Genomic DNA, 17,136 nt, shown 5'->3' on the forward strand with positions numbered 1-17,136 from the left:
AGGTGGCAAGCTGAGAGGTGAGCAGGAGTCTGAACTTATCTCGGTGTTTAGAGGTTTAAAAAAATAATAATGACATTTTTATGAGCTGTTCTTTCTGGCAAGAGCGGAATAGTGCTTTTTGTATTGTATACCCTCTCAGCTTTGCGGTAAAATTGTGTTACTGTTTAATATCAGTAAAATTGCTGAAGTTTACATGAAGCTGCTACTGCTGATGGAAATCATTTTCAGGAGGAAAAAAGTACCGTTTGCCAGTCCTGGTTTTTCCCACTTGTCTCTCCCTTCTCTCCTACAAGTGTTCAAGGTCTTTTTTTGCCTCTCAGTTTCATTATTTGTCTACCATCCTTCATCAGGTTTTTTTTTTTTGTGTGTGTGTGTGTGTGTGTGTGTGTGTGTGTGTGTGTGTGTGTGTGTGTTTGTGTATGTGTGTAATTAGAACACTTTATTGCATTTTAATCATCACACTCACTGAGTAATAGGGTGGGAAAATGCTTACAAACAAAGTAACCAATTAAAATTTGAGTGGGCATTAAACACATCAGCTATTTTTTCATTATGAGACAGGTGTAGATTTCCCAGCCGTTAAGGGGAATATGAAGTCAAAGGACTCTTTATTTTCAACATGAATGTAATTCATTGTGCCAGTTTTAAAAGATCTCAAAAGATTTTGGCGAGGTAATTAACCTTATGTTTTTTTAAACCAAAGGTGGGATCTGAAATAAAGGTCCCTTCAATTAATTACTTTGAACAACGTTTGATATGATCTTTTTGGAGTGAGAAGTGAGTTAAGTTAAACAAAAGATTCTGATATGACCTGAGTGACCGTGATAAAAATGAGTATATTGTCACTTCATCAGAAATATATAGTACAATGTTAAAGCAATCAACTATTTTAGTGAGAAAAAACAAAACGTGTGGTCCAGAATTAAAAATGGCTGACTGAATACAAGCCAGAGATACATTAGGTATCAAATCAAAGGCGTGCTGGATGGATTTGCAGAATATTAACGATGTATAAAATGTTAGCTTTTGCTTACTCGCTAAATCCAGCACCATGCCCGGGAGGCTTCTTTTCTCTCTTACTGACACAGTCAAGGCTTTGCCTGCATGCCTGCCAGGTCTCAGTGGGTCATTTCATTTCTGACTTAATGTTTTAGATGACTTGAGGGTTTGAATGAAATACACTTAAATGATGAATAAAAGGTATGTCTTAATTCTGTCTATGAACCTGACCAATTTGCAGGGATTTATTGGACTGAAGACATTTCAGTTACACCACGCAAACCTGTGTTTTGATGTGTAGAATGTAGGAATGTGATGAAGGTGATGAAGTTGATGAAGTTAATCCTGAAGAATATTTCTTTCTTTCTTTTTTAATTAGTCTGATGGTATACTATACAGTCTACTTACTATCTCTCAGTATATACTATCTGCTCTGTCTATAAACTTTATACACTATATACTTAATATTCATAAGAGCTCATAGAATATGGTACATATATGGTGTGATGTTGGTACCTGTTATTTCTAGTGGTAATTCATATTAGCTTGAATTATTATTGTTAGTGTTAGGGTTAGGGTTTGTTGTTGTTGTTTTTGGTAAACCATCACCTTAGTTCAAGGGATTTCAAGAAGTCTGCTTTGCTAGACACAAGAAAAACTAAAGGGTTGTACATGGATTAATGGCACCATTAAGATAAATGGCAGTACTACAGCAGTTCAAAGTAAACACAGTGGAGGTTTAGGGCTGTCACTGAATGAGGCTGGCTGCTGGCAAGTCAAGTTTTATTTAGTAGATAAACCATTTGGTCAGCCTTTTTTTATTTTCTAATCAGTAGATCATCCAGATGGCTAGGCTTTTTGAAGCCACTGGCTGGTCTACTGACAGGCCACCTTTTTGTTAAGTCAAAGCTCAACATGGCAGTTACAGCTTTAAGTCAAGCTTTAGTTAACTATTGTTACTGCAGGCTATGAGCTTGTGTAGCTGTGGTGATGGTTCTGTGAGAAAGAAGACCATATATCTTAAAACAAAAGCCACACTGACAATAAGTAAACCCCTATAAAATAATAAAAGGTATAGTGGATGGCAGAGAGATTATGTAAAGAAGCACAGCCAAAACCAAAGCAAAAAGCCAGCAAATATTAGACCTGAATACAACCGCTTGCCAAAAAGACAGCGTCCTTGTTACTGTTCAACACATTCATCAACTAGATAAGCGATAGGTTGGCTTATTGTTGTGTGTTTCTTCGTCTCCTTTACCCTCTAGTGGTCAGAAATCAACTGATACAGCTTTGAATATACAGGAGGAAAGCAGCCCTTTCCGTCTCAATCTTCTTGCTTTTGCCACTCCTCTCCCAGCATGGTTAAAAGTATTCTTCACATAGGCTCCAGGCAGTGATATGAAAATTTATCAATTTGTAATGTGGCATGGTGTTGAATTCAATGCAGCAGCCAGCTAACCCCCTTTCTAAGATTAATGACTTCAGACAGGTCCAGAGCGACGAGGGAAACAATCCTGATTGTGTCAGGAAGGATATTACATTGACATATCCCGCGTCTGACAGCTAATGCGTTCTGCTTTAGAAGTGACTCACGCACAACTATGAATTTCATCACACGCCTCCTCCCATACAAATGCACTTCACACAAACATGTATGGCATGTATAATATCTAATATCTTCTAAAAAATGTTCATCTTCAGTTTAATACTAAAGACGTTCTAATGCGACTGAAGAGGTACCTTGAGATACTTGAACTATAAAGTGGTTAGATAAAAAGACTTCTATTGAAATGTCTTGCTGTCTGATTTCACAAGTTCAATGACATTTTAATTATATTATCCAGAATATGGTATGCTTAAATGAAAGTAGAGCACATATAATAAAACTTACAGCATAATTACCACTGGTTTCTACACGGACAATGAGCCACAGTTTGACACAGCTAAGTACCCGGCTAAGGTTCAGTCATGACACCTCCACTAACCTTTTGTGCCTTTCTAGAATCTTTGTTTCATATTTAAACCCATTGTGCACAAGTTCATAGCCATAACGTCTGGAGAAGTACTGGTTCACAGACTAAAATGTCACACAGATGTTGAGGTGTGATGTGAATATCTTTCTTGCTTTATGGTGTGCTTAGAGGAATCCAAAGATATCTGTGAAGCAACCCATACATTTGTGAGGCTAATCCAAAGTTATCAGCTCAGTAAAGCAAGTCCACTGTGAGTTCCTTCTGGTCAACATAGTGCTCTGTTTCTATGTTAGGAAAATATTTGATGTACTTTACTATAGCAAGGTCTTGCTTTCTTCAAAAACGCAAGTGCAACAGTGAGCCTCCTTTAAAGAGATGGCAGGGAAATGCATCTTGACTGTGTGGTTGACCACACTGTGCCCTGTTGCCCACGCAATTTGTTCTAGTCAGTGACTTTGTTCTGCCCCGCACTGGTTAACATAGACTCCCAGAGCCCTCCCCTGAGCGTTTTAGGGAGAGTGAGAGCTACTGAGCGCTACCAACCGATTCCAGATGGCTTCCACAATGTAGGGCTCAGAGGATGAGCACTGAAAAGAAGATTGATTTCCTTTGTGGAGTATGACAAGCCATGCACTAGAGCGCAGCTCTCCAGACACACAAAAGAGGCTCAAAAAACATATTTCTACTTTTTTATTTTTTCATATCAATCAGCTTTGCAGTAAAACTACAGGCTAGAGTGTTCTGATGGTTTGCCTCTGGTCCCCCAAGGCATAAGATGTGTGTATCCATGAATTCTTTTTACAATTTTACACCTTCTCCATCAAAGCTTGTCTGGTGAACTGTTTGTTCCATCTCTCTTCTCTGTTTGCATATCATTTAAACAGTTTACAATCCTTGAATTCCAGCTATTGAGGATAGAATCCATTACGTATTTGACTCTAAACTTTGGGTGTACAGTATCAGAGTTTACTGCCCTAAATCAAAATAGTTGGAGATTCTGTTTATTGATTATGTAACTTGGGCTTGGCATAGATTCAGGGGCCTAATACATTTATTCCACACAACTGCCTGCACTGTTAGCTGCAACTTTACTCAACTTTGCTTCACTCTTTGCAGACCTTGCTCCGTGATGGCCGGAGAGAGAGCACTGTGAGCACCCTCTACCTATCGCCATCCAACATCGAGACAGGTCAGCAGATCATCTGTAAGGCCTCCAACAAGGCGGTCCCCAACGGCAAGGAGACCAGTGTCACAATCGACATCCAGCGTAAGCATACCTCTTCTCCCTCTCTGTCCCTCTCTCCCTTGATTGCTTTTTCTCTCTTCCCCTTTATGCTTTTAGTTTTTGGATAAGTCCCTTGGTTAGCCATCAGTACAGATGGGGAAAAATAAGTGTGCGTACGACATGCATTACTCAGTATTTGAGATATTTCTCACATGTAGAGGCGTGAAACTGTCAGACAGGCATACGTGACTAACACTCTGTAAACATCTAGGATTCATTTTAGGCTCTGATGGATATTTATAATTGGTTTCCATTCTGCTTTCATATACCATGTAGGTGGGTGGATGGATTGATGATGCATCACTTTGTTTTTTTGTTCACTATGATGAAACATCAAAGGAGCTGTCCATCTAAAATGAATGGGATTGTCTTTTTTGGTCCAGCTACCTGCCTGCTGAAGCACTACACACAGTCTCCACCTCTTTTATTTCCTTGCTCATGCCATCAATCTTCTTTGTGAGAGCATGCGCAATTCCCCTCTTAAATAGGCAAAGTAAGCCCAGCGTGTAAAACACATTCAGCTTCAATTGTCAGGGAATCTTTTTTCGTTCGAGAACTATTCACATTAAGAGAAGGGCTTTGAACAAAGGGATTCTGCGTCACTCACAGTCCCTTCAACACCATTAAGTATGACTAATAAAGCAGAAAATGCTATTTAGAGAGCCAATATGACTGACGGCTCCATTCTTTTCATTATGTACACCACAAGAGGCAAGTGTGGCAAGAGCGGGCACGCCAAGATCAGGCCAACTCAGGCGCGGGAGTAAAAAAATGATTAACAGTTGTTGGTGTTTGCAACCCTTGCAGTTTGTCCTCGTCATTTTTTGGTCATACAGTCAGAGAGGGAAGTCTGCCCACATGTAAACTGATTTGTCACCATGTATAATGATGAGTCTGTGATAAATGCTCACCATCATAGCATCATCCTCGCCTCTGAATGTATGATTTAACCCTGAAAAATGAGTGCAGCAGATTTCTAATTAGCATTCTAAAATGTGCTCTTTACACAATTAAACCTCCTGACAACATTTTTCACAGTGTGAGATCAAACTGAGCGACAGCAGAGAGTAATTGTCGAGATTCAAATTGTCTCCCACAAGGCTTAGCCTCTCATTTCCCTCCCTCCCTCTCACTCCTCCGCCCTCCCCTCAGACTTGACAGGTAAAGTGTTCAGCACAGTTCAGCAGAGCCTCCGGAGTTTGTGCTAAGATCCACTTCCAAATTAAGCTGCTCCTGAAATGAAACATGCTGTAATTGAACTTTGATTCATTCGTGTAGGGTATCAATTTGCTTAATTTCATTGCTGCCTAATTCGATTACAAGGTTCTTGGCTGAAAAACTGCATCTGAAACACTGCATGTTTTTTAAATAAAAATATAAGCCTTGGTGCAGATGTAGCCTACACCATATCTGTGCTTTCAGCAAAACGCTGAGCTGTAAAGTGTTCTGCAGACACATACAGCAAACATGAAATACATGTCTACTGTATTAACACTGTCTTCTAGAAATGATGTGCATATACAACTAATTTGCATTCAGAATTACATTGTGGTGTTCAGAAGTCTATTTTTCTTTGTGTGAATGAAACACTACATTTTATGTACCACGCTGGAGTAGCAGAGAGGAGGTCGAGGTGGATTACAGGCATAACAAGAGCAGGAATGTGACACCAGAATCCAGGGTTCGCATCCAGACTGCCCTTAGGTTTAGGCAACAAAAGGTTTGAGACAGACCATGATTTCCCTTAAATGATAAAAAAGAATCTTATGTCCCAAGTCTTTGCAGACTTTTTTCTGTATTAAAACAGACCATAATCTTCCCTTTACATTAACCAGTACTGGCAGTGCCTAAACATAACCATAAATAAGTTGTAGTCACTACAAGTGGATAGTGCATTGCAAAACATTGTCAGTAAACATGCACTCAGTATCATCATTTGCAACTTGCCAGGTACGCTAATTGACAATATTTCCTCCTTGTGTTAATGCACACATGATTTGGTCGCCATTACATTTACTTCAATTTGCTGTTACAAAGTAGTTTTATATATAAATGTAGTCTACAGGAGAAAGGGCTTCTACTGTGGAAACATGCACTTACTCAGTTTTCAGTTGCATTTAAAGAACTGTCTTATGAACAAATGTCTGCAGATCCTTCCTCTGTTAACTTACACATATGTCCACTCTTGCTATTTAGATGAGGGAATTAAGTATTGCCAGGTTGAAAGTCTGGAAACCACTCACATATGAATGCAGCACGTGTTGCAAAGAAGGTGACTAGAGAGTAGCACCCAGTTTTTCTGGAACAATATAAAAACTTGTGCCGAATGAATAAATGATAGGATGCTAGCAAGGGAAATAGTAGCAGATGAAACTCGACCTCCATATCTTTACGGACCAGACACTACATAATTCTGACCTATGTGATTGCTCCTCCACAGTGTCGTGGGACAACCAGGCAACTTGTGATGGCAAGATGTTGTTGCCATACAGAGGAGTCAGTACACAAAGCTAAAAAGAAAAAAATGTCACTGCTGCTGTCTCATTTTTATCAAGAACAGTCAGAATCTGTGCAAACTTAACTGATGCTCACAATTCAAATATGTGGTGTTCAAATATGTAGTTTCTCATTCCTGAATGATAATCATACAGTAATGAACAGAGATTAATCCTAACATTGCACAGAGTCAGAGACCACTGCCAGGCAATGGAAAAAGGCCAGACAGGAGAGCATGTATTACCTCTTTGGAGCAGGAGAAACAGAAATTGTATCTGTATTTCTTCTGCCCACTGTACAGCTTTTTTTAAATGAGCCCTTCTTATAGAGGGTGAAAGCCATCACCCTACCGATCAAAGCAATGGTTCCTTCAGGTGCCCTGTGTCAACTTGGGAAATAAATGTAACACTTGACCATCTCTTCTGTTCACCTGTGCTTGGGAGTCCCATACTCTGCAGCAAAAACCAGTCATATGTCAGGATTTAACAATACTGGGTCATAATTGTGAGCAGTGTAAAATGCTTCCAAAAGAAATCTGTAGCCAGTAGCCTGGCTAGAACTTATGTACAATATGTTCAGCATGACCTGGTCCTTGTAAAGATGGATGTCCTGAAATACCGCCAAACTTTCAATTGTGAATGATACTATAGCTGTGGTCATTATTCATGTCGATAAGAAAAGCCTTTTTGTCAAAGCAACTGGAAGAGTTGCAATGTTGTATAGTAATGACATGTTTTGTTGCTGTGCACATACTGTACAGTATGTTCTTGTCCAAGGTTGCGCATAACAATATGCTGCCTTCTGTGCATCTACATTTTTTACTCAAGATAAGCGTACATATGTACTGACCAAGTGTATGTGACGAGCTGAAAGCAAGAACAGTGTTAGAGCCATTTGTGCACTATAGACAACTTGGTAAATAATTTAGATTTGTGTTATTTGACTTGATTAGAATCTGGAGACATTACAACAGTCCTATGGTTCTATTATAAATGTTTATTTGTAGCTGATAATTACTGCAGCTCTCCTATTGGATAAGACATGTAACGTGATGTGCATGTGTTTTTTCGTTAGTTAGTGCAGCTATGGAACCTGGGGAGCACAGTAGTTTTTGACCGTGTTTATCCGAGATTTTGTTTGTTATTTTATTGCACAGTGTTTCGTTTTGTAATACAAAGAAACCCCAAGTAAACTCTTCAAGAGGAAGATCAAGGACTGTGGCGTTTTATTCTGGAAGCACGCGTCAACTACATGCTCGGGTATGACAACTCAGAGGGCTTTCAGTAATTAGACGGAGCCACACTAACAAACAGGTTATGTATAAATCACAAGTCATTTGCAAAGTAAATGTGTTTATTGACAACAAGTTTACCAAGTTTTCCTGAGCCTGTGCAGTAACAACCTTTATACAATCATGTGTTCACAAAGTGGTGAATCTCGCTCCGTCCTTGTTTGTGAACGACTGAGCCTTTCCAGGATGCCCTTTCAAAACCAATCATGATACTATCACCTGTTACCAATGAGCCTGTTTACCTGTGGAATGTTCCAGACAGGTGTTTTTGGAGCATTCCACATCTTTCCCAGACTTTTGTTGCTCCTCGGGATGAGCATATATTTACAAAAATCAATGTCGTGGATGATGAATATGTCGACAAGGATCAGTAAATTATCACATTCGGTTTTATTGATGTCTTACACAGCATCTCAGCTCTTTTGGAATCTGTAGAAGCAGTGCTGCAGTGTGCTCCAATGCTGTAAGAAAGATATAGGGATTAATGGCAGTCTCTGGTGAACAGTTGCTTTTAGTCTAAGTGGGACCCTGGTGAGGTCCGGATACAGCAAGTCACTGAAGCTAAACTGCACACTGCAACGACTTCTGTGGTCCAAGATCTGACTGAGTTTCATTTGAATTTGCTGGCCTAAGGGTCCCTTTGATCCCTTTGGGCAGAAGTTTTACCCCATTTTTGACCAGGGGTATGAAGTCAAAAGTGGAAAGTGTGACCCAACGCTGAATTCTTACTGCTAAAAATCATACGTAGACATTGTTTCAAAGCATACCATCCGGTGAAAGCAATATTTGTGTGGACTGTATGGACACTGGACAGCCATATGAGTTTCGGCTTTCAGTGCCATTTGTATCCCTTTCATAACTAGAAGTCAGAAATTATGAATTAACTGCTATCGAACGCAGGGTTAGTGCCTTTCAAATATTTCTCTGACACTGTGTGCTGCTCTGCATTCAACGCATAGAGATTAAATTGATATTGATGGTCTCATCTAGCTCTCAGTGAGACAGCAAATAAGCACATTTCCCTGTATTCCCTGAAACTGTGGATAATGTCCACCGAACATTTAAACTCTCTGAGTAAATGCTGGTAGTTCCTATTTCATATCTGTTTGTGTGTAAGTCCCAATTTTAAGAATTAAAAGTCTCCTTTATTTCTCTGCCCAGAGTAATCTAATTGACCGTATTAGTGAGATAATATTAATGGCAACAAAAGTAATTAAAATCTTCTCAGTCTGCCTTTCTCAACATTTCGTATTCCGCTCACCTCTAAGCTTAGTTGCCCCTTTTCTCTCTGCTCCATCCTTACAGAAATCCAAATGAGAGTAATCTAAACACAACCGCGCACATTGCTTTACAGCTTAAACCAGCCTGAAATCCAATGCATTTCACAACAGTATTTTCTTTTATCATCACCTTAATGCTTATGATTTACATCCACCTCAGCATTTTCCTTCCCACAGAAGTTCATACAGAGTTATCTGACCTAGGGTTAGACAAATTAGCATCTAAATACAGTATGTACTGGCGATGTTGCCAAAATGGGGGGGATTTAAAGCCAACAGAGATGATTTAGAACCCTGGATAGACTGCTGACTTCAGTTGTCCATACCAGTCCATTAGCAAACTATAATTATTTGATAGCAGAGGGGTGGCTACCCCATGATGCTGTTTTCTCCAGCAGCATGACTTAACTTGTATTATGCCCTTTGGACTTTAATCAGTAAACTCCCCTACCCCCTGGCATAAAACCACTGCAGTGGAATATGATTCTGATGCCACAGTTTCATGTCCCGCTGAATCCCACTCATCACGCAACTTAAAATATTCCTCACATATTTCTAGTCCAGCTGGATATCTGCAGAGCATTGCCCCACATAGAAACACACGCTTTCAAACACGTAGTTGGAAATGAATGCACCAGGGACGAGCAAAGCCAAGGTTCTCGGTGTGTTTGCATTGCAAACAAGCTGAGCCATGTGGGAGGAAAATGAATGCCATTTGTTGAGACTAATTAATAAAGAACATGCAGATGTGCAATTGGGGAGGATTTGTTTTTGGTAGCAGCTACATGCTCTCCCTGCTTAATCAAGCAGATAATGGCAAATTCATCTGAAGGCAGATGACAGAAGACAGAAATTGAAAGTGAGAGGGAAAGGGGGCAATAAAATGCTCAGAATATTTCTCTGTATTAGATTAAGCTCTGATGATGCTGCATTACTGATTTATCTCATGTGATCTTATGTGTTTGTTTGTGTGCAGACATAATTTCTCAATATCACAATTCAAATACCTGGAAGATATACTTGATGCTCTAAACTAAAGTTTGACTGCTATCTTTTTTTAATTCATTCAGCCCTTACCTCGAAAAGTCATTGAGGACGTGACCCTCTTTTCCAATGATATCGAGAAAACAGTTAAAAGACAGTAAAAAAACACCCCAAAACAATAACTAGAAAACAAACAACATAACACATTTAAAAACTGCTACATTCAGTAAAATGTGTTGTAAAATCTCCCCAGTGTGTGCAGCACAAATTCAAAAAGCAGTTTCCCCAAATTCAATGGTTGCACATGGGACTTAGAGCATTAGTTCAATCACTTGAATGGGTCAAATAATGACTATGGGACCAGTTTAATAAGGAAGTGATGAATGATGGCATGTTGCCATCGAGGACTTTATAAATAAACAGAAATCAAGGCTTGTCATGTCTTACTGTTAGAGATGCCTCACAACCTTTTCATACAAGATGCAATGATGAGTAGAATAACTGTAACCAGTAATGAATCTTTGGGCAAAATGATAAACAGGGGTTTAAGAGTGGAGGCAGAGTGTCTATAGATAGCATTACCATAATCCAGACCGACAAGAACACAGCCTCAATTATCTGTTTCCTTCTGAACATAGGAAAATTAGCTCTGTTTCTGTGTAAATATATATATTTTTTTCTCAAAGTTTGCCGAGAAGTATGTGAATGTGAAATTTAGATGTACTGTAACTTTTTGATCCATTGAGATTATTACTATTCCCACCCTTTCATGTTCATTCAGAGTGATAATATGCATACTGTTGTCCACAATATCTCAGGCTCTAGAGCGGGGCTTTTCAAAGCTAGACTAGACAATCAATCTGGACCTAGCCCATTCAGTGATTGTCAACCGGCGGCCAAAGCTCCCTGTCCGTCTCACAGAATATTAATTAATTCAGAAAAAACCATACATCTAACTCACTGGTGGAAAAGGTCCAGTCCGTTCTGAACATGATCATCGATCAATTTGCCAGCCCCTGGCAACAAACCAAGACGTCTGTAATTCATAGTTCCTCCATTATACAGAATGAGATTATTCTCTATCACCATCCTCTCTACTCCATGGACCATCAAACCGCTCTGCTCCCAGGCTAGCCATTTCCTGGTGCGGACAGAGCTGTCGGAGAATCACCAAGATTGTCTGTCAGATAAGAGAGGCGTTGGGCCCCCACTTGGTCTCTCAAAATTAGTAATATTATTTAGATGGCTCAGTCAGTGGTAGTTGAACTGAGGGTTTGCATTGAGCACTGACTCTGCTCTTGGACTGAGGTCTTGAGAGCATTTTCTAATGTGCTGCTAAGCATCTAGTTTTCATTATGGATTTCCCATGTTTTTTAGAGTCCGTTCATATTGATCAGTGTTCAGTTAGACAAATGCAGCTGAGGACCCCTGGCATATCTTGTGTTATGAATATTTGACCATACATTATGAACATTTTGTATTTTGGGAAAAAAAAAAAAATCTATTCATCAATACTTTGTTAGTGACGTTGAATATACAATATAGCTGGAGATCATTCACAGTGATCATGTCCCCAGATGAATGTGGTTTTAATGTGGCTTATTTCCCTATGGCTGGCATCGTTGTCATGGTGATGTTAAATGCTGGAGAGTGTTGTGTGTTGTTGCTGCTGAGTTCACACATTAACGTTACACCCGAGAATTTGCTATCAGCTCCTAAATCACAGATACAGAATGTGTCTCCTTTTCTCTAGGACACCATTTCTACAACTAGTGTACATGTAGTTTTAAGAATAAGTCTGAGTGAGAAATAAATATGGACTGACTGTCTGAGCATTGTCTGCCTTGGTTTTTTCCTAGTCCATTCGCAAGAGATATGATGTTAATTAATTGATTAAATATCTTGTTTTTGCCAATCATTCTGGACCTCTGACCTTGAATAAAAGCCAGATGCAGACTGTAGAGTAATACGTTTGAGAACCACTGCTCTAGAGAATAGCATATATTTAGTCTTGTTTGCATTCAGGACTGATTTCAGTAGGCTTAGTATCAAAAGCTTGTTGTTGGATTTCAGTGGTTGCATGTGCAATATTAGCAAAGCAATACAGAACTGCATCATCTGCATAAATAGTGACATTTCGGTTTGTTATTGAGGATGTAATATTGTTAATATAGATTAGAAACAAAATAGTATACAGTGTTGAACCTTGTGAAACCCCCATTGACAGTTGTAAAAAAACAGAGCAATCATGTCCCAAAATCATGTATCGCTGTCGACAAGGCATAATTTGTAACCCAAGCAAAAGCAGCAACATAGCACTTTTGATTGGATCATTAACAAAACAGTGATGCTGATGCACATAGACACTTACAGGGACTGCTGTGCATCTTATTTAAGCAGCTGTATGAATGGAAAAACATCTGCCTCCATTAAACAGGGTAGATTTGTTGCTGTTCCATGATTGAATATCTCATAATCAATATACGGGACCTCAGGTTCTCAGTCAGTCTGTTCTCCCCTCAATGCGACAGTATGCCCATATTGCTAAGGTTATAAGCCACAAGTAGACACCCCACAAACAGCTCCCACATCCTTTAGAGGCAGACGACACTCCTGGAGTTTGAGGCTGGTCAGACTGGAGAACAGCTGTCTACAGTGACCCAGAGAGATTGGAAATTGAGCTTTAAGAAAAGGGAAAAACAATTTATGTTGGCACTATCTCCAGGAAACAGAGAGAAGTTGGAAGATTGTTCCAAAAACACCATCTGGTCTCCACTTTGAACTAACCGATCAAAAGCTGTCGGCCAACTTTAACACTACCCCCCTCATTTATCCTGTTGTTTTCGCTGGAGCTCCGATCAGTCCTACTATCCCCCTCTATCCATCCATCCCTCCTCTCTATCCCTCACTAGTACTCTCTTGACAAATCTGAGGAATTAAAAATCTTGCATAATGATGTGGCATTGAATTAAACCTCAAATGTATTCACCCAGCAACTTGTGCATTCATACATCAAAGTCGCAAATCGACTTCGTTATTAAGTAGATGTCTGTCATGTCTGAGGGGTCAGAGGTTAGAGAAATTACAGCCTTTGATTCACACCCCAAGGCTGTCTTTGTTTGTGGTTCTTCAGGGAGATGAAACTGTATAACAAAGTTGGTCATTTGACTTAGAAATAGATGTAAAGCCATCATGACATTACCTCTTGCTGAGAGGAACTGAGGTTTTTTTTAAGGGACGGTCAGTTTCAATCATTTGAAAAGAATGTTAATTAGTTGCCAGATTGACAGTAATGAGCATTTGTGTCCTTAGAAGTCTCTTGGCAGCAAGACCAAAGAAAAAGATTGGCATGATTGAAAGTACATTATAGGAATACATACATATACACTGTCACTATTAGCACAAACCTCCAAATCTCCTCCACTTTCTTGTTATGTCTGCCTCTCTCTTTACTCTGCAGCTTCTTGCTAGATTTTATAGCCACCTCCACTGTTGCCACATCTGTCATTTTGCCCCTGAGGTTCCCTCTGCCCACTTTTTTGTCCACACAATTAACCGCTCGTGATGCTAAAAACACCTACTGGGCAGTTAAGACTGGTCCTCAAGGCCTGGATAGGTTTCCTGTTTTATTATCACACACAGAGCCCTTTCATGTGCACACATACCCCCTTTAAGCATGTGCCTACACATGCAAATAGACAGACAGACACAGACACAGACACACACACACACACACACACACACACACACACACACACACACACACACACACACAGGTGTCTGCTCAGTACCTGGAGAGAATCGCTGGTACACTGGGGCTGTCAGTCTTTGAGGGTCCACAATGTTTTTGTTTTCTTTACATGCCTGGGGAGAGCTGGCACAGGTGGAGCTGGATTTGAAGGTGGTAGAGCTGTTGGTGGGGGGGCAACTGTCTAGGAGGGAAATAAATCCGCTGATGGGGAATATGGTGTGTGTGAGTACGGAGGAATATGGCACCTGGACCACCCCCCTCTCTGGGGCTTTGTGGCAGCTGAGCCAGCCCAGAGCATCTGCACAGCCACAGGGTAAAAAGCAGTTTTTCCTACATTTCATGCCCACACACACACATACACACACATACAGAGAATCACATAACTATACACAGTGTTGTTTGGCTTCATCACAGCAGTGTTTGTGTGCTTCTTTAATTCTGTGTGGATGTCCATGCCCACCACTGCTCCTCCTCCACATCCAAACACAGTCCCTAGTTAGGACATTAGTATTATTGAACACGGAGCAGATAGCATTGGTACACCTTTGAAACAGATGGTTGTGCTAGCATCAAACCTGGATCCAGCTCTTCCACCTTGTGACTGATCTAGTGCCCATGATGTCTTACCAGTGCGCCACTGGTACCACAAATGGCACATGGCTGTGACACTGTGAGTCTGTGGTAATGGCATCTCAGAAAACAGTTGCTCTGCAGGTGGAATGGAAAATGTTTTTGTTAATATTATTTCAGGCTGTTAAGGAAAGATATCCAATTCAGCCTAGCCATACAGATTAGATTGTATGAACTTTTTTTGAAAGTATTAGTGTTAAATATGACATGGGACACTCATATTCACCAGTGGTTTGCAAAAATTTTCAAAATTAAAATGAGAAAAGAAAACTTTGCTCCGGTGAAGGACAATGTGTCGGCACAGGATTTGGTTTCCTTAAACACTGACTCATTATGAGAGTATATGAATTCTACAAATAGTGAGCTCTCCAACCACCTGACTGTCCTTTAACATTACAAATACAGTTAAACAGCTACTGGTCAGGTTTAGGTCAGCTTGATCCTTTTTCCCTTATTGCATTTGAGGCTCTCAACAAGCTCTCACCTACTTTAAATTCGTTCTGTGACTCTGTGTGGTAAATAGCTGTTTGTTTCCTGTGAGACAGCATTGATATGGAAATTAACACGTATCTTCAAAAAGAATCTCACCTTTGTCAATTAGGAAAAATTAAGTTGTTTAGAAAATTTGCATAATCTGTATGCTTGTTATTCTAAGAACTGTTTTAATTGTACTGTCTCACTGAGGTTGCTCATTGTCTTAATTGCAGGGGATTGCACTATGGACTATTCACTGTTTTCAAATTGCTGTTTACTGAAACTCATTAGCAAGTCAAGTTTCCCTTTGATTTGTTAATATATACTTTCACATTGCTAATGAATATGTGAGAGTAAAAATAGCATGTTCTCTCCCACACCTGTGGACCACAGGTGGGTGGCAGGACGATAACAAATAGGGCATCAAATTATTCAGGAGTAATTGCCTATTAATGGGGAGAAAATGCTGCCACAAACCATGATGAGTTGTCACAACTGTTCTGCACAGTGTGTTGAATAAAAAGACTTTTACCTCATGGTTTTAAGTGAAGCACGTTTACCTGCGATACTGTATGTTTGGTGCAGCTACCCTGAATAAAAATGAGAATTTATTTTGCGTGTTGGTGTCTTTGGCTGTTTTCTTTTGAGGTTGCATGCTATGTGTTTTGTCTTCTCTGCAAAAAGTGTGCCATAATTCTCAGGCTTTGCCAGCCAGATAAAATTCCAACAACATAGCGTTTGTCTCAGGTTTACAGTTCATAACAGGATGTTTGATGAGGCTGCCAGCTCTGTAATTGGTTTTCTTTGTGTTTTTATTTTTTTATTTTTATTTTTTTTAGATCTCCCACTTGTCAATCTCTCAGTGGAACCTCAGCCTGTTCTTGAGGGCAACCTTGTGAAATTCCATTGCTCTGCAAAGGCCAACCCTCCCGTCACACTCTACAGGTGAGATCAAAAAAGGAAGTGTTAATGCAGCGCACACACACACACACACACACACACACACACACACACACACAAGTCATGGACACACCAAAAAATTAGCAATCCTGTGATGTGAAATAGAAAGAAAAGTTGGTACAGTTAACTTTATACGAGCTCCTCTCCAATTAAAATTGCTGGTGGATGATACATTTCCACATAAACTCAATTTAATACTTCATTATTGATAGTTTTAATCATTGCCAGATGCCCTGTTATGATGCCATGACACCATTAGATTTGCAAAGTTTGAATTGAAACAAAAAAAAAAAACAATGAAACTCCGTCATGCTGAAAAATGGAATGAAAATACACCCCGCAAAATTCATTTGGGAAAACTTGTCATGTTCTACTGGGTTGCAGCAAAGCAATACAGTCTGCTGTTGCATAGCAGTTTGCTTTGTGGCCATATCATCTCCCTTGACCATTAAATGTCTATCAGAGTGTTGGAGGGAGGCAGGAAATGTAATGTGCGTGACATCTGATGAAGCTGTCAAGATTACAGCTTTTCTGAGATTAGGTTGTACTCAACATTATATAGCAAGAAGGCAGATTTCCCCCCGAGGGGTCTGCAAGTGTTTTTATGTGTGTGTTGTGCACTAGTGGTTGACTATGGCCGGTATTGCATACTGTACCTTGGAGTTTGAGGTTCTTATGTTTTGTTTTATTGTCTTGTCCTTTATTTTCATGACTCAAATTTCCCCAAAATGTTATTTTACAAGAGAACAATTGCTCCTGGAAACACAGATCTATATCTCATAAGATGTGGTCATTCATCTAAACTCAGCACACAGGCAAGAGAGCACACGGCCAAGATGCCAAGACTCACTTTGAGGAAGACTGAAATTAAGAATAAAACATGAAGCAAAATACACTTTAGTCTGATAAAAAGTTGAAATTATACTTTACCCCTGCAAAAAATGCAAGAAAATGCCCTCTGAAATCACCTGGGTCCAGTTGGCCTGTGAAGCAGTGTGAGGGATGTTTCTGAG

General features: G+C 39.8%; 1 protein-coding gene across 8 annotated transcripts in view; it reads left to right on the forward strand.

Annotated features, from left to right (window-relative positions):
- kirrel3b (kirre like nephrin family adhesion molecule 3b) overlaps positions 1 to 17,136 on the forward strand; it is a 159,116-nt gene that overhangs the window by 114,008 nt on the left and 27,972 nt on the right. For all 8 annotated transcript variants that reach the window (XM_070970032.1, XM_070970028.1, XM_070970029.1 and 5 more), the window contains 2 exons: positions 4,089 to 4,239; positions 16,003 to 16,108. In XM_070970032.1, coding sequence (XP_070826133.1) covers positions 4,089 to 4,239; positions 16,003 to 16,108 — 257 coding nt within the window. The remainder of the gene's footprint in view (positions 1 to 4,088; positions 4,240 to 16,002; positions 16,109 to 17,136) is intronic.

This window comes from Chaetodon trifascialis, chromosome 9 (genome assembly GCF_039877785.1).
Source record: "Chaetodon trifascialis isolate fChaTrf1 chromosome 9, fChaTrf1.hap1, whole genome shotgun sequence".
NCBI lineage: Eukaryota > Metazoa > Chordata > Actinopteri > Chaetodontiformes > Chaetodontidae > Chaetodon > Chaetodon trifascialis.